The sequence below is a fragment of the Drosophila yakuba genome, chromosome 2L, assembly GCF_016746365.2.
Source record: "Drosophila yakuba strain Tai18E2 chromosome 2L, Prin_Dyak_Tai18E2_2.1, whole genome shotgun sequence".
NCBI lineage: Eukaryota > Metazoa > Arthropoda > Insecta > Diptera > Drosophilidae > Drosophila > Drosophila yakuba.
Window position 1 is genome coordinate 9,953,206 of NC_052527.2, and position 16,348 is coordinate 9,969,553.

The window sequence follows — 16,348 nt, forward strand, 5'->3', positions numbered from 1 at the left end:
AAACATTCAGCGCGTATTCCAAGACAAATAAGTCAGATATAAAAGTATATCTGTTCGCTCGCTTTTATTAAATTTCATAGATTTGTTCAAGAAGGAAATACGTTAAAATTTCTTCGTTTCGTATCTAGTGATACAAACAATCTTTCCAAATATAATCACTTATTTAGTTTTAATAGTTAAATCGCTGCAATGGGTACCTTGGGCAACCAGTTCATCCTGTCGCGAGAGCGCCGCCGCTTCGGGAGGCAGTGCCTCTTCACGGACCGCAATGAGATGATCCTCAGTGTGCAGCCAAGTGGACGGCTGCGCCTTAAGTACATCCTGCGCAATCCGATAAACCAGCGGACGCAGCTGAGCGAACAGTATGCCGCCTCCTCGGCGTTGACCCACAACGTGACACTGGATTCCCATGGCTTGAATCACTACGAAGGCGGCTGGAACGTCAAGGAGGTGAACATTTTGGATGAGGAGTCCACACTGCGCTATCGCAAAAAGGTCGAGCGCGACGACTCCTGGGGCATCGAGGTGAACCAACTGATGCACGACGCAATGGACATCAGTTCGGCCAATAATGCAATCAACATCTACGAGGACTTCTTTGTGGATCTACCAGCCGATTTGGGTCATGGGATCAGCATGAAGATCGCGGCCAGGCTTATTCATGTCTTTCATGATCTGTGGATCCCGTCGCGTCAGCTGAAGGCGTGCGAGTGGCTTAACAACGACCCCAATCAGTTTCTCCTGTTTTTCACCAACACGCAGAGCCTGACACCGAACTACACAAAGCAGCTGAACACCCTGCCCGATTTTGGCAACGATAATCCGCATGCGTTCTACGTTTGGAACGTGGATGACGCCACCCGACCGGTGGCCCACTACGATTCCACGAGAGTCGTGCGGATTGCCAAGGTGTGCATCCGGGATGAGAGTTACATGGTGGGTGGACTCCAAGAGGGTCAGGTTGGCTTCTGGCTAACCGATAACCAGGGTGGGCCCAAGACCATTTGCCCCCTGGAGGCATGTCATCGCGAGGCCACCACCGCCATCTGCTGGGTGCACTCGAAGCTCAACACGGAGTTTTACTCGGGATCATTGGATGGGTCCGTCAAGTACTGGGATACCCGGAATCTTCTGATGCCGGTGCATGAGATACTGGCAGAACCGGATCCCCAGTCCATTCAAAATCGCCAAAATGCACATGGCGTTACTGTTCTCGAGTTCGAGTACACCATCCCAGTGCGCTACATCGTCTGCACGGATATGGGTTACTTGTTCGTCTGCAATCGCAAGGGCACGACTCCGCAGGAAACTATCGTTGCCTCCTATCAACTTTTTGTCGGTCCCATTCGCTGCGTAATGCGTAATCCATTCTTTGTGAAGAACTTCCTGGTGGTGGGCGATTGGCGGGTGCGGATCTGGTCGGAGGAGGTGAAGAACTGCCCCAGTACCTTCTACATCCGCCGGCCGAACCAGGTGTTGAGCGGTGCCTGGAGCACCGGACGCTGCTCGCTGTTCTGCATCGGCGACGACAAGGGCAACTTGGAGTTTTGGGACCTGCTAATGTCTCACACTCGTCCAATTCTCACCATCAAATACAAGTACCCCGTCACCCATCTGATATTCAAGCCGGATGGATGCATACTAACCGTGAGCCTGGCCAACGGAGATTGTCTGATGCTCCGCTTGGAGGAGGGTATGCGAACCGCCACCGTCAAGGAGAAGTCCCTCATGATGTCGGTGAGTGGTCGTAATCTGTTCCAAAGAAGGTCATGTTTTCTTATTTATTTCTTTAAAGAGCAGATGTTTGAACGGGAGATACAGCGTTGCAAACTTCTGGAAGCTCGCGAGGAGGAAATTAAGTTGAAGAAGCGCCTGACCACCATTTTTATGGAGGAGGAGCGCAAGTCCAGGGAAAAGCTGGAGGCCAAGAAGAAGAAGGGCCAGGCCAAGCGGGAAATGGAGCCGAAGCCCGAGGACGAAGCGACCATCTTCCTCAGGATGATCGAGAGCGATGCGGAATTCAGCAAGGCTCTTCTGGAGTTCAACGAAGCCATTGAAAACATCACCTTACAGCGTGCCAAGCGCACTTTCGCCATGGAGCGCACTGTATTCGAAACGAATTACCCCATCTCTCAGGAATAGGGAATATATATTTTTGAGTTCCTTATTGTACATTAGCTAGCACTTTCTTACAGCATTATATAGCCAATATATGTATGCATTTTAATAAAAGCAATGTGAATAAAAAATTTGAGAGCTTTTAACTTAGAATGGCTGACTATAAGTTTTGAATGTAGTTTTAGAATATCCACATGGTCGAAGATATCGCAAAAGAGTTCATGAGATTTTAGTTAGCAAAGTAAAAGGTATTTTCAGGGATGCTATGAATTGATATAAATTTTCAAAAAAAGGAGGCTAAGCTAAGTACATCAATTAAAAAAAAGAGAGACAAAGGGCAGTCAGTACAAGACATTCAGAGATAGTTTTCATACAATTTTTTCACATCTTAAGCCCAGACTCTGGAATTGGAAGCAACACGATGGCGGACAACTCCAAGGCCGTGGAACATGCCACCAGCTGGTACTCCAGCTTATACAATTCCATTAAACAAACGCCCATCAATGTCACTCTTCTGATTATATCGACCATCGTGTTCTACAAGGTGGCGAGTATTAGCCGACGTCTGAGTCGACATCGTAAGGATCGGGATCAGGCCAAGGCACCAGGTGCAGTTGACTTCTGTGAGGATGATGGCCAGGAGAAGGCGGATGTGGATCTTCCGCCACTGCGGCAGGACTTTACGGTTCCGGAACTTCGGGAATATGACGGCACCCGTGCGGATGGTCGCATTCTGGTGGCCGTCAACTTTAATATTTACGATGTGTCGCGATCCGTGCATTACTATGGACGAAATGGCGTTAATCCAAACTATGCCGGTCGGGATATTTCGCGGCATTTGATCAATTTACCGGCGAACTTGAATGCCAGCGGGGATTTTGATGATTTAAGTGACCTCTCAAACAGCCAAATGAACACTTTGCAGGAGTGGGAACAGCAGTATAATGAAAAGTACCCGTTTGTTGGAAAACTTATGGAGGAACAACACATGAATTATACCAACGAGGCGGATTTGGAGTTGGATACAGCGGATTATATATGACTTTCTTTCCAAATGATGTGCGCATTGATCCAATAATAGTAGTATCCATAATAAAAATAATGTAAGCCCAGAAAATCTGTAAGTTTTTATTTTAACGATTTAGGAATTTGTGTTCATTAATCTACATTACTAACAATAATAATACTTAAAAACTTTTTTATTTTCGAATTTTGTGCGCCTAACAGCCCGCAGTTAACAGCACCACAACGGCACGTGTTGGTATTTTTTAAGTCATTTCGTCCGACCGTGGCAGCCACACTAATTTGGCTCTGCTTTGCGTTTCCACTTCCGTTTTCTTTTCTTTTCGTGTTTCTACGCCAGCAAGATGAAGTACGTTAATGAAAAGCGTTGAAATGCTCGGTTATTGTGGTATTCAGCATTTCCTAACCCCATTTTGGCAATTGTAAACAGAGCCCCTGCTAATGAGAATGTTTGTATTTGCAGAATTGGCTTGTGCGCATTCAGCGGGTACAAAATCTACCCCGGTCATGGCAAGACCATGGTCAAGATCGATGGCAAGGTGAGTTTCCGGCGCAGATGCTCTACCCATGGAGGACGGATAATGAACTTTGATTACTCTTGCAGTCCTTCACCTTCCTGGACAAGAAGTGCGAGCGCTCCTACCTGATGAAGCGCAATCCCCGCAAGGTTACGTGGACCGTGCTGTACCGCCGGAAGCACCGCAAGGGAATCGAGGAGGAGGCCTCCAAGAAGCGCACTCGCCGCACCCAGAAGTTCCAGCGCGCCATCGTCGGCGCCTCGCTGGCCGAGATCCTGGCCAAGCGCAACATGAAGCCGGAGGTGCGCAAGGCGCAGCGCGACCAGGCCATCAAGGTGGCCAAGGAGCAGAAGCGTGCCGTCAAGGCCGCCAAGAAGGCTGCTGCCCCCGCTCCCGCCAAGAAGTCCGCTCCCAAGCAGAAGGCCGCCAAGGTCACGCAGAAGGCTGCTCCCCGCGTCGGAGGCAAGCGGTAAACACCTTTCGCCGGTAGTGATGTGCTAAAGTTAGTCCAGGATTTAAGGAACCACTCGTGAATTGAAAATTAAACAAACGCCGCGAATGCGAATTCGTGGTGACCAAAAAAACCTGTCGCGTGTTTTTAATCAAGCTTGGCTTGCGGTATGGAAACTACACAAGAAAAGAATATTGTGTACGTCATGAATCAATGACTTAACTTTACCCATCAGTTTTGACCAGATGTCGGAGTTTTAAATTGTCATATTTATTAAACGGCAAATATATACCTTCATATCATAGCTGAGATATAAGCCTAGACTTTTATTTTTCCAGACCCATTAGGAACACTTGAATGTTCGAAGTCAGATTTAAAGAACAAAGATCGCGAAAAAATGTTAAACATCCAAAAATTGCTGATTAAAACAACTTTATTAGAAGCACATACCACAATAGCTCCACATCAGTTAGTTGACTTACATTTAATTATCAACGTATGAAACATACAAAAGTAATAGGTTGGTCAGGACATAATCACTTAAATACTAAGAGCTTTAATTATGTTTCCGGTATCTAGAACAATTATGATAAAAAATCAACCGATCAAAGTAATCATTGAAATTTGATCTTGCAATGTGAGACAGGTGATTATATTAGTGCATCCTAAACTAGTCTTGACAAGGTAATCAATGATTGATCTTTAAATAAATTCAGTGCTGTATTTTTTTATGCCAATGAAGTTGGTGAGCCTGCCTATAGCGTGGCCATGCACTTGAACGTAGGTCTGCATGGGATCGTAGAGCTCCGTGACTGGCTGCTCATCACCGTCTTCATGTTCATCATCCAGCAGCGATTCCACGTGCACTTTGTGAGGTCGCATCTCCATTAGTTGTACGCAACCGAGATCGTGCAGAAGCTCCAGCAGGAACATTACGTCCACAGGCACCAAGTGCAAGAACCTGAGAAACAAGCTGTGCACGGTGCAGCCGACACGAGAGATGCACTCGCTGAGAACGGCGCCCAGCCAGCGGTCGAGGACGCGTCGATTGAGGGATGCATTTACGCGGATCCAAGGCTGCGGTCGCATGGCAATTGCATCCCGTGAAGCTTCCAGAGTGGTATTAGCCACTTCGAGGGAGGGTTCCTTTCGTGTAATCCTCTTTGGTCGCTTGGCAGCAGATCCTCCCGCCTCGTCACTCTCACTTTCTGTGCTCAGTTGCTCCATGAGTTTAACCTTCTTTTCTGGAACAGAGCTAGCCGTCTCCTGAGCCTCCAGTTTGCGCTTGTGACCCACGACGGCTAGGAGTGTTCCAGGTGCAGCCGCCACCGTGGTCTGCACTTTTTCTCGCTCCAATCTCTTGATGTGGAACGTGTGCACCACCCAATTGCGGATGTGGTTTTTATGAACATACATGACACTAACTATGCCCACTCGTTTGATTAGATTGTGGTCAGCTAGTAGATGGAGAGTTTCCAACAGGAAATCTCCCAGGGGAAATATCCTCCTCAACTCCAGGCCCTTCACACCGAGTGAATGCTTTTCAATGTGACAGAGTATGTCCTCCATGTGGCGGATGGCACGGTCATCGAATCCACTCTCGTGCAGCTTAGGCCTAAGGCTTTCAAAGCTGTTCTCCGTGTACTGCCAGTAGGTGGTTCTGTAAGTAAACCAAAATAAAGTGTTTAGGGGTAATTCGAGAAAGTTTCTAGTTAAGACATACTTAAGAACCTTGTCGAGAACCGAAGTACGCAGGCTGTCAATTGTCTGTTTGGTTTCCGGCTGTTCCACAACCTTCATTCCAATGGTGGGTAGATGAACTACAAACACATCCTGCGCTCGAGCACGCTCTTCCTTGTTCAGTGCAGGTTCGTACTCCTGAACGCGATCCGCCTCCCATGCATGTGGCTCATCATCAAGCAGTTCAGCACAAATTGAACGCCAGTCGGTGAGCTTGTGCTGTGTTCGTTCCTCTAGCGTCTTACCCAAATCCTTAAGCTCCGTCGTTCGTTGTTTTTGTCGCCAGAACGCCTCCAGTTGCTGGGCGAACGGCAGAAGATTGGCGTTGGTCACTGTGAGGGGTGTTCCCGCTGGATGCGATTCCAGTACGAACTGCTGCGATGGTAAAGCATCGGCCACCAGTTGCCGGAGAATGGGTCGCTGCTCGTGGGCAATCCGCTCGACGGCGTTTAAATAGTTGCCACTGCGCATAATGCAGTTGGCGAAGGGACAGTCGAACTGCTCCAAACGCGACTGGCTTAAAGTGATGGCCTCGCCCAAAGCATCCAGTGCACAGAAGAAATGCATAGCACGCAGCTGCAGTTTGGAGAGCTGGTTATAAGCAGAAGTCGGGAGGCGAAAGCTCAGGTTGGCCGGATGAAAACGCACACGCGACGCTTGGCGTCCACTGCACTCGCCCTCCAACCGCTTAGAGTACTCGGTTTGCGGGGCGTTGTCGAAGATGCAGCTGTAGTGATCCAGAATTCGATCTGAGTGGCAACCACTCTGCCTGCCCATGGTGGTGGTGTCCACGGTCAGGATATTTGTGGGCAGCTGAAGTGAAAGACGTAGCCTGTTTTCCGACAACCACTCGCCCATCACAAGGAGTTGGCCGAAATGCGGCGAGGATAGCTGTTGCTCCTGGTCTGCCCGCAGCTTTTGGTCCAATGCAAAGAAGCTGTCGTAGAGGAAGTGCGTCAGCTTGGTGTAGATTAGGCGGTACTTGTACTTTGAGCTCAGCAAATGACCAGGTCCGGAGATTTGGCGGCTGGCAGCCGACTGAATGTTTCGCCTCTTCACCGCAACTAGCAACGAATCTGCACGCGCTTTGTTGAAGGCTGAGTTAAGCACCTCCTCGGAGAAGTGCTTGTAGATCTCGAAAGTCTGCAGGTTCAGCAGCGTCTTATCCTTGGCGCAGCATATGTTGCTGTGCAACACGCCATGAGCGACGGCCACCTGTAGATCCGTCTCCGAAGCGGGGTCCTGGAATAGCAGTTGCTGCTCCTCGTGCGCCGATCGACACTCGCGTAGTTGGCTGCCAAAGGCGTCCAAGGAGTCGGGCAGCAAAAACTGGCGACTAACAGAACCTTGCTGGATTCAAGAAAGATTAAAAAGTATGTACACCAAGTGCTGCTTTTATTTAACTTACAGATTTCGCAATCATTCGCTGCAGTTTGGCCATCATTAGGGCAAAGTGAGTCATAAGCGCGTTTTGGAAATCGGTCTTATTGGGATAATCTCGCTTCAGCTGGCTCAGAAATCGTTCGTTGTACACCGTGTTGAACTGTGGCTGCGTTTGCATTGCGTAGATCCAGCTGGGCACGTCCGGAATGTCGCGCTTCATCTTCACCATAAACTGAACGCGGCGCACGCAGGCCTGAGTTGTCTTGTTGCAGATGCCCAGCCAGCGGCGAATCAAATCGCGGCAGACAACAGCCAAGTCGCACAAGGCCAAGGTCATTGTGGGTGCATCAATGAACATGTAAACGGCCCGGCCCATCTTGAGCAAACGATCCTCCTCTGGCGCCCATTTAACGCGCAATGTTCGCATATTCCTCAGGGCATCCCGGTCAATGTCGTCTCGGGGGCCGGAGGACTTCTTTAAGGTTTTGCCGGAGGATAGCTCGCGTGCTTTGCGTACCGCTAGTCGGGGACCAATCTTCAAGCGCGTGATTACAGCTCGCTTCCGGACTGTCCTCTTTGCCTTTTCCCTTGCTGCATTTGACTTTCCACCATTCTGGCGCTGCACCCACGACCAGTGGCGGAACTGGTGGGCAAACAAATGGGAGCTCAATCCAGCGGCTCCCAGGTGATCACCAGGCACTGTTCCGTTGTCCAGCTCAACGGCCTGTTTGAACTCCACCGTGGGCTGGAAGACCAGAACCTTCAAACGCGCCGGTAGACTTCTCTGCGTGCTTAACGATTTGCGGTATCCCAGCTTCGTGTAAATGCAGATGTGCTGCAGCTTGGCCCAGTAGTTGCCCAGTTGTTCCACGCTGGAGAACTCAAAGTTAAGCTTTGTATACGAGCGATCGGCGCTCACTTGCATGTAGTTGTGCTCTGTGCTGGAAGTCGTATCCAGCAAACTTGTTCGCTGATTGAGGAACACCCAGCGGTGCAGGGAGTCACGACCTAACTTCTGCTCGCTTACCTAAATACGAATAATTTTAATAAATGGAATTAAGCGAAAGAATAATACAATTTCCCACCTGTATTAGACCCATATTGTTGAGAAGTCGCAGAGTGCCCACGTAAAGCTGCTGCAACTTCAAACGTGGCACAATGGTCTCCAGCTTGAGCTGGGACAGCAGGTAGTGCTGACGGATGGGATGCTGAAGCTGCAGACGCAACTCGTCGCTGGCTTCACGCTCGATGCGACAGATGCGCAGAAAGAGCGAGAGCGGCATTCTGTCCATGGCATCCATAAAGTAAAGCCAGCCAGATGGTTTGTCTGCGTAGCGCGGCAACGGCGGTATAAACGTGCGCCAACCTATGTCCTCAGAGTAGGGCTGAACCTTTACTTCATCCGCCTGCCACTCGTCGAAGAACTGGCGCGGTTGCAGTGCCGGTTCTGACTTCTGCCATTGCTGCACAAGCTCGGCGGTCATGGGTAGGGGCTTCTGTTCCGGCGACAGCTCATGGTGCAAATAGTAGAGGAATTCGTGCAATGTCCTCGCCAACAGAAGTTTGGGTGCCTGCGTTTTGAAGACTACACTTGAACGCTCCGGCGTCAGTTTTCGACGAGCGAGTAATTCCTTGCGCTCCTTGGGAGGCATCTGTGATGGGCGCTTCAACCGCTCCTCAGTGATCAAGTGGAAGTTACTCTTGAGCTTGACAATCTCGCGTTTCATGACCGCGTGATCAAGACCGATTTTCGGGTGTGTGGCGAAACGGTAGACGCGAACGCGTTGATTGTAGTGTAGGGTGATCTCGAACACGTTTATAACATTTTCTTCAACCATAGGACGCAGAAGGCGCATCAAAGAGCGGCGGCATAGGCTATCCTTAAAGCCGGCCTGCCGCTCCGTTTCCTGGATAGATCTTAACACCCGGGGCAGGGGCACCAGGCAGTTCTGGTCGATCTGGCGCACAATCATTTTCTGGCGGTTGATTTGGCGCTGTGTCTGATTGGCCGCTCGGGTCTTCTTAATTTTGAACGCTATGGGTCGGGCATTCGTCACGATCTCGGGTAAGTCCTTCAGCAGAACATCAGTGCTTTCGGTAATATTCTAGGTCAAACAGTATAAAATATAAAAATAAGAACCATCCTCATTTATAATATATTAATACTTACCGGCTCATCCTTACACCTAATCTCCAGTGCCTTTTTCTTGATCTCGTCCTCTTTTGTAAGATCCCCCAAGTGTCCTACGGCCACAAAGCGGAACTGCCGGCTCTTTCCCACCTGCTCCGAGTACTCTTTTACCAGGCCGTGTTTTTTTACTCGTTTAATGAAGTGTCGCATTGAGGTGGCGTTGATGCCAGTGTAATGACACAACTCGTTGCTATTAAGACCCCGTTTGCCGAATTTCGCCACTGCGCGGAAAACTTCCTCCTCCGGAGGCATATCAAGAAAGCAGTGGCCCAGATCCAAGAACTCGGATGCCTGATTCTCCTCGCTTTCGTCATCCTTGTACAGATCCTTCAGTTGCATATTAGGATTGCGCAGTTGTATCACTGTCACCTTACGTGTGGTTGCTTTGGACTGCTTTCCCGACTTGGTCAGTGGCGCAACAGGCCTTTCCACTTGCTTAGTCTCGAAGAACTTACGAAAGGCGTGGGTCACCAGTAGCTTCTTCGTCTTAAAATTCGTAGGACGGCCTAGTAGTTCGGTTATTTCGGTCACGGGTACCTGGCGGCTTGGCGTACGCATTATTTCCAGGTATAGCTTTTCCAGATTTTCCTGAGAGTGGTTCTTGTAGATGCGGTAGAAGCGCGGTAGCATCAGCAGCGAAGAGACCAGGATGCGCCCCTTGTTCATTTCGTTATAGTTCTGGGCAATAATTAGCTGCAGATTTATCAACTTGTTTCTGTAAAGTACGTACTTTTAAGTAGTAAATATAATATAATTATAGTTATTGAAACTCACTTGATATAGAAGAGAATTCCTGTGTCCTTGCTGTAGTTTATAAGAGACCAAGGGCCTGCGGTCGTGTGTCCGCTGTACCGAGAGCGTCCGATGGCCTCCAGGAAGATGTAGTTGGGCAGTGGCAGATTCTTGGGCATCATTAGGCTTTCGGGTGTGAGTGCTGTCTCCCTTAGCTCTTGGGAGGCCACCACTACGAGCCTGCCGGCCCACTGTTCCGTGGCTTGAGCCGCATTAAGAGAAAGCAGATCGCTGGAAGGGATTGGCTTGCGGGTCTTGAAGTCGTTGCAGTTACCCTTGATGTCGCCCTCTTGCACATACGCGGCCGGGAACAACATGTAGGGACACTGCTCGGGCACCACTGGCAATCCCAGCTGCTCGTCGATGTCGTTGAGGCGATCATAGTAGGGCATTAGTGGTCTGTCCGCCGGCAGTTCAAAGAACTCGATCTTGTGGGACGGAGTGCGCAGCAGCAAGGTCCACGTCTGATCCCGAATGCGGTCAGGCAGGGGAGATGGAAAAAAATCCAGACGTCTGGCCAGCAGGTCCCATAGATCTAAAAGAATAAACAAATAACTTTGGCTTGAAGTGTAATAGGCTAGGAAGTCACTTACAGGGCAATGTCACCCCCTCCAAACCCTCGAGGGCTACCTCATCATAGATGGCGTGGATCCAGGATCCTCCAGAACTGGCACTCATTCTTAAAAACTTAATTTAACTTCAATAAGAGATATCAAAACAATAAAGTGTGATTTTGACTGGTAGTCTACTATAGGTAGAGTTGTCAATCACCATTAAATAGTAAACACGCACCAATCCAGCTGTTGCTTAGTCGCTAATATTGGCTTTTCAAAGTATTATTAATTACGATCACCCAAGAATCCAAAATGTAAATAGCATTATGCAATATTTAATTTTTTCTAATAATTTATTAATAAAAGTTTTACCCAAATTTAATGCGTTCTGTTATTGTCCACTGTAAAGTTATCGATTACTTGGCAAATTTAAAGAGCGAATTGTCATCTCTAAATAGCCCATGTACTACAAAAACAGCTGTTGCTATCGTAAACAGACGCTGGAGTTTCGCTTACACACTCTAAATTCTTTGTTAAATACCATATTATACACCTAAAATGTCTTCGGCTATATACCTAGAGAACTATTTGGATGGTAGGAATATAGTGAAACATGAAAATCGTTCGACAACATCTATTATTCCCGATATACAAACAGGATTGGAAAGCCTGCCAACGGAGCTGGAGAGAAATTTTAAGCTGATGCGAAAACTGGACGACCGAGCACAAACAGCGATGAAAAGCATAGATAGCCATGCCAAGGACTTTATGCGAAAGCTGGGCGAGAACGGCGCCATGAGCGAGGAGGAGAGGAGGGAGCGTCAGGAGGACATCAAGGCGCTGTTCGGAAAGGCCAAGGAGTACAGCGACGACAAGGTGCAGCTGGCCATCCAGACCTACGAACTAGTGGACAAGCAGATCCGGCGACTGGACAACGATTTAGCCCGCTTTGAGGGAGAGATCCAGGAGAAGGCCTCATCTACGCGTGCCAAATCCGAGGAAGTGGTGGCCAAGAGTAAGACTGCTCCAAAGTATCTCTCCTTCCATGAGCTAACCCCTTCCTTGTATTCCCTTCTACAGAAGGTCGCAAAAAAACCAAGGACAGCAAGACGACGGGAAAAAAGAAAAAGTCGGCATCCTCAGATGAGGAAACTGGGCGGGGTAACAACCAATCTAACGCCAATTCCAGTGTTAATTCGAGCAGCAATGCCGGGCAAGGTACCAAAAAGAAAAAGTCAAAGGTAAATCAAGAAAAAGAAACTCGCAAGGGGGGCGCACAAAAGGTAAACCATCCACATTCTCATCTATACATTGTTAGAACTTTAGTATTTACTATTTACAAATTCCCAGTTTGGTTGGCCCTATATAGAATTCTCTATACTTTTGTAGATTATCCCCATAGAAATCCTGCATTATCCATTCTCTTCCATTTCGTTTGCATTTTCACTTATGTATCTGCATGCCTCCGCTATCGTCCGAAACCCATTCTTACGAATTTTGTTGACATATCCAATTAGAAAACCGTCGAGGTTGATGACTCTGAGAAGGAATCCAGTCACACGGCCGCCACTCATCCCAGCGACGTTATGGACATGCCCGTCGACCCCAATGAGCCCACATATTGCCTATGCCACCAGGTATCCTATGGAGAGATGATTGGCTGCGACAATCCTGACGTAAGTATCCGATTTTTAGTTACTTTGTGACCAGTTGTAAATGTTTTCACACAACCATTCTTAGTGCCCCATCGAGTGGTTCCACTTCGCATGCGTTGGCCTCACCACAAAGCCGAAAGGCAAATGGTTCTGCCCCAAGTGTACGCAGGACCGAAAGAAGAAATAGATGCAATCCTCTATGATAACTTAGAATACTATTAGCTTAAGCACAAAATTACCTATTTAAATAAAGCCACGGCAACTGTAACTTCACTGTCAATTTATTTTCTACCTAATAATTTTCTACCTAATGCTTAATAGCATGATATATTTCAGCATATAAGAAACGCTTCTTACAGAATATTTCTTAAGTTTTTAGTTAAGTCCCTTTTAATTTGATTGTACATATTAAAGTTTTCAAAAAAGAGAAAGTTATGACATATCCCGATTGAATGAAAGAAAACTGCAAAGTTAGCGATTACCAAATACCGTTTATATTCATAAGCCTTTTTACCTCCGCAAACCACACGCAATTTACCTTAACCTAGTTAGCTAGTTTCATTGGATTTATTCGGTTTTTATGTGACTGGGTTATACAGAATTTTAAAGCGACTAATAGATTCCAATACAGATTACACACTTGTCTGTATATGCAAGCGTACATACATACGTTGTTAAGTGTAGTACATATATGAACATTTACATATATAGTGAACAAATTCAACTGCCTAATCAAAGGAATCGGTGAAAAAAAACAAACAAAATATAAATAATATCGCCACTGCATTGAGCCAAAAACTGGAGCTTGCTCGCGTTCCCAGTAAAGAAAGCTATTAGACTGGTGCAGTCGTATCCGTAATCGCTTGCATCAAATACTCGTGGTCGTGGTGTGCGTTCAGATCTTGCTATGCAGTTGGATGGACCTACTTCTTGGTCATGATCTTCAAGTACTCGAGGGCATTCTGGGCGGCATGCCGCTGGGCATCGGCGGCTGTCGATCCGCTACCGTGGCAAACGCCAACGGGCAGCGTGGAGAGCTGAACCAGACACTGGAATTGGCCGGAGAAGGTCTTCTCTTCTATGTCCACGTAGGTCACCTCGAACTGGTTCTCGGTAGCGATTTCGCCCAGCAGCTTGATATAATCGATCTTGTTGCTCTTTAGGCAAGTCTTCTGAAAACAAAACATCGTCGAGTTAGCATAGTCCAATTGAACTTGAATATATTTATTTTTACATTATATAAACTAAATTTAAACTTTCAAGCAACATCATTTTTGATTATAATAAGAGTGAAATGTGAGTGTAAGCCAAAGTTGTACAAAACTTTAACTCAACTTTTGAAAGCTCATTCGACTTTTAAAAATTGGACTTGAGGTTTTGTTTTGGAATATGTTCTTGATGAATAGATAAAACCTGGATTTCGCTTATTGATATCAAAAAAAAGTGTGATATTGGGTGAAATTTACCTGTAGCTTAAGCAGTTTTTTGCCCGTGGCATTTTTGAGGGTCTTATGGAACTGGGATACTTTGTTACTGTGCTGCGTGGTCAGTGTCGGCACAGAGATATCTTTCAATTCACCATAATAATTTTCGCTACTGCGGGGCTGTAAATAAGAGCGCAAAGTTGTTGGTTTCTTTTCTCCATTGCATTTGGCACACATTTGAAATCACCCACGCCATGGTGAGTTGAAACATATCGCTTTTGTGTGGAAAAAGTAATCTACAAATTCATTCTATATAACAACCACAATTTCATGGAACAATCAAATCAAATCATACAGAAATTAGAGTGAGTAGGACAAGCAACATAAACCAGAAGTTGTATTTTAACTAAAACCATAAATAAAAATCCGGTTTAAGCATTTTGTTAATTATTTGTATAATTATGTCAAAGTTTCTAATTATAAAAACAAGGATCATAATAAATAATCAAAGCTAAGATAGAAGAAAAGTTCGGAAAGTCAAGTTTACAAGGATATTTACAAATGAGGATTATTTAAAACGTTCTACAGTGCTTTTTAGAAAGGTCGAGGACAAACTTTTACACTTATATTTAACATTAACCAACATGTATGTAGATATTATAATGAAATATATTTGATAATATCAATTTTAACATGTTCTACATAAATATTTAAACTAACACAGTCCGCAACCAATTAAATTGGAATCAGTCTGTGATTGCATGCGTAAGGATTGCATAAAAAATATTAGAGAAGTGCCTCTGGGTTAGATCTCTAGCAACTCATATTCTTTAGAGACTTGCATGTAACGATCGCTGTCTTGAATGATACTCACTTCGCCCTCCAACTCGCCGCAGATGCTGTCGCTGATCTTGCCCGAATCGATGGGCGTCTCCTGCAGCCGCATCCACATGCGGTGAGCGGCCAAGCGCTTGGCTATTTTCTTGCTCTTGCCCTTTCCCATCTCGCGGTAGTTAAGTATCGAGCAGGCGATCGTAAAGAGCCGCTCGTGGGGCAGACCCACTTCCGTTTCCGTTTCATACGACGGTGGTGGCCATCGCCGTTGCATGCACATTTCCTGCAGCCAGCCAATAGGATTGCCGACTATCTTGTCGCCGGCACTGCAAGGACATAGGACAATGATGTAAAGAACTTTGAGTTGGACATCAATAGCACAACAACTCACTCTCCTCCACCCGTGGCATTGGCGTTGCCGTCTCCGCCGCTTCCGGCGACCGTGAGCCCAGTCACCGACGGACCAGCGGAGCTGCTAGGCGATTCCGGCAGCTGCGCGCCGATCAGCTTGTCGATGAGCGCACGGGCCGCCGCATGCTTGGCCTCCTTTTTCGAGCGTCCTGCACCCATGGCTGTGAAGGGCGTATCCTTGTCCTTAAAAGAAACGCGAAACCGGAAGGTCGGCTCGTGTATGGCACCCTCGATCTGGACAAGCTCATAGCCCGGTGTAATTCCGCGCCGGCTGAGCAACTCCTGCAGGATGCTGACGGGCGTCTTCATGGCCAGTCCATTGGCGTCCGTCTCGCTAACGAATTTCAAGGCTTCGTCGCTGGGCATTATTCCGCCCATAAGGCCGGCTCCACCTTGTAAACCCGATCCGCCCGCTAAGGAGGGATCAACGACATCCAACAGCTGCATCTGACCCGGCTGTGGCAGCTGCGCAGCCTGGGCGGATACCTTCTCCTTCTTGATCTTAACATGTCGCTGCCCCAGAGGAGCACCCTTCACCGGACTTCCAATAACGGTATTGCCATTGCCCAGGCCGCCAAGGTTCTCATAGTGCCGCCGTGGAGCAAATCCAGTCTGGACAGGATTCGGAGGCGCCTGCTGCTGCTGGATGTGAAGGTTCTGTAGCTGCTGCGGCAAGCTGTGCCCATGGAAGTTCTCCTGGTCCATGGTGTTCTTGTTTCGCACGGGTTTTGGGAGGACTCCGTGTGTATCTGTTTAAAATTTTTGGGGTAATATTTGGCTTAAAAAATCGATACATCACCGACGGAAAAGCGGGCGAAAAGTGGTTCGCTTCAGCTCACTGTCTCGGCGAATTTCGGGATGTACTCACGCTTGACTCGCGGTTTTTAACTGTTTTTTATTTAATAATAATTTATTAATGGCTAGTTAATAATTCATTCTTAAATAAAAAATACAGCAAAATCCAGACGCACACACGAATTGTATGTATGTTACTGATGGTCGTGGTTGCCAGACTTTTTTTGGATTGCCTACTTATTATACCCGCTACTCGAAGAGTATATGGGTATACTAGATTCGTTGAAAAGGTGTATTTTTTTGTATTTTAGCATTTGTCTGAGGTGTACCGTTAGCTAACACAATTATCCGAAGTTTCAGCACCACAAATAAACTTGTTCTTGCTTTTATAAATCTAAAAACACATAATTGTTTTGTATAAATATAAAACAACGTGTACCATGAATACTAATTATTTAT

The 16,348-nt window shown here is 47.0% G+C and overlaps 6 protein-coding genes across 11 annotated transcripts; 4 read left to right on the forward strand and 2 right to left on the reverse strand.

The window, feature by feature from the left end:
- Nucleotides 1–42: 42 nt before the first annotated feature.
- Nucleotides 43–2,172, forward strand: LOC6527506 (dynein intermediate chain 3, ciliary). Its single transcript, XM_002088560.4, has 2 exons — nucleotides 43–1,737; nucleotides 1,801–2,172. Exons 1-2 carry the CDS (start codon nucleotides 190–192, stop codon nucleotides 2,140–2,142), a joined length of 1,890 nt encoding a protein of 629 aa, XP_002088596.1. The 5' UTR covers nucleotides 43–189; the 3' UTR covers nucleotides 2,143–2,172.
- A 252-nt stretch (nucleotides 2,173–2,424) lies between these two features.
- On the forward strand, nucleotides 2,425–3,235 carry LOC6527505 (membrane-associated progesterone receptor component 1). Its single transcript, XM_002088559.4, has one exon. The coding sequence runs from the start codon at nucleotides 2,540–2,542 to the stop codon at nucleotides 3,158–3,160; it is 621 nt and encodes a 206-aa protein (XP_002088595.1). The 5' UTR covers nucleotides 2,425–2,539; the 3' UTR covers nucleotides 3,161–3,235.
- A 160-nt stretch (nucleotides 3,236–3,395) lies between these two features.
- Nucleotides 3,396–4,426, forward strand: LOC6527504 (60S ribosomal protein L24). Its single transcript, XM_002088558.4, has 3 exons — nucleotides 3,396–3,490; nucleotides 3,605–3,680; nucleotides 3,746–4,426. Exons 1-3 carry the CDS (start codon nucleotides 3,486–3,488, stop codon nucleotides 4,130–4,132), a joined length of 468 nt encoding a protein of 155 aa, XP_002088594.2. The 5' UTR covers nucleotides 3,396–3,485; the 3' UTR covers nucleotides 4,133–4,426.
- A 99-nt stretch (nucleotides 4,427–4,525) lies between these two features.
- LOC6527503 (general transcription factor 3C polypeptide 1) lies at nucleotides 4,526–10,979 on the reverse strand. Of its 2 annotated transcripts, XM_002088557.4 has the most exons (7): nucleotides 10,810–10,978; nucleotides 10,199–10,751; nucleotides 9,404–10,139; nucleotides 8,319–9,338; nucleotides 7,259–8,260; nucleotides 5,834–7,200; nucleotides 4,526–5,770 (listed from the first exon to the last, which is right to left on the reverse strand). In XM_002088557.4, exons 1-7 carry the CDS (start codon nucleotides 10,892–10,894, stop codon nucleotides 4,813–4,815), a joined length of 5,721 nt encoding a protein of 1,906 aa, XP_002088593.1. In that variant the 5' UTR covers nucleotides 10,895–10,978; the 3' UTR covers nucleotides 4,526–4,812. The 2 variants fall into 2 exon arrangements, with proteins under 2 accessions (XP_002088593.1, XP_039227620.1); XM_039371686.1 differs by lacking the exon at nucleotides 4,526–5,770 and having other exon boundaries at nucleotides 6,861–7,196; nucleotides 10,810–10,979.
- Nucleotides 10,980–11,212: 233 nt separating this feature from the next.
- LOC6527502 (inhibitor of growth protein 5) lies at nucleotides 11,213–12,693 on the forward strand. Of its 2 annotated transcripts, none has more exons than XM_015197620.3 (5): nucleotides 11,213–11,365; nucleotides 11,429–11,785; nucleotides 11,851–12,053; nucleotides 12,288–12,446; nucleotides 12,511–12,693. In XM_015197620.3, exons 1-5 carry the CDS (start codon nucleotides 11,329–11,331, stop codon nucleotides 12,610–12,612), a joined length of 858 nt encoding a protein of 285 aa, XP_015053106.1. In that variant the 5' UTR covers nucleotides 11,213–11,328; the 3' UTR covers nucleotides 12,613–12,693. The 2 variants fall into 2 exon arrangements, with proteins under 2 accessions (XP_015053106.1, XP_002088592.1); XM_002088556.4 differs by having other exon boundaries at nucleotides 11,851–12,011.
- Nucleotides 12,694–12,896: 203 nt separating this feature from the next.
- Nucleotides 12,897–16,121, reverse strand: LOC6527501 (interferon-inducible double-stranded RNA-dependent protein kinase activator A homolog). 4 transcript variants are annotated; one of them, XM_015198217.2, is made up of 5 exons: nucleotides 15,963–16,121; nucleotides 15,075–15,843; nucleotides 14,724–15,009; nucleotides 13,892–14,029; nucleotides 12,897–13,594 (listed from the first exon to the last, which is right to left on the reverse strand). In XM_015198217.2, the coding sequence occupies exons 2-5, from the start codon at nucleotides 15,797–15,799 to the stop codon at nucleotides 13,349–13,351; spliced, it is 1,395 nt and encodes a 464-aa protein (XP_015053703.1). In that variant the 5' UTR covers nucleotides 15,800–15,843; nucleotides 15,963–16,121; the 3' UTR covers nucleotides 12,897–13,348. The 4 variants fall into 4 exon arrangements, with proteins under 4 accessions (XP_015053703.1, XP_002088591.1, XP_015053702.1 ...); XM_002088555.3 differs by having other exon boundaries at nucleotides 12,897–13,597; XM_015198216.2 differs by lacking the exon at nucleotides 13,892–14,029.
- Between the last annotated feature and the right edge of the window lie 227 nt (nucleotides 16,122–16,348).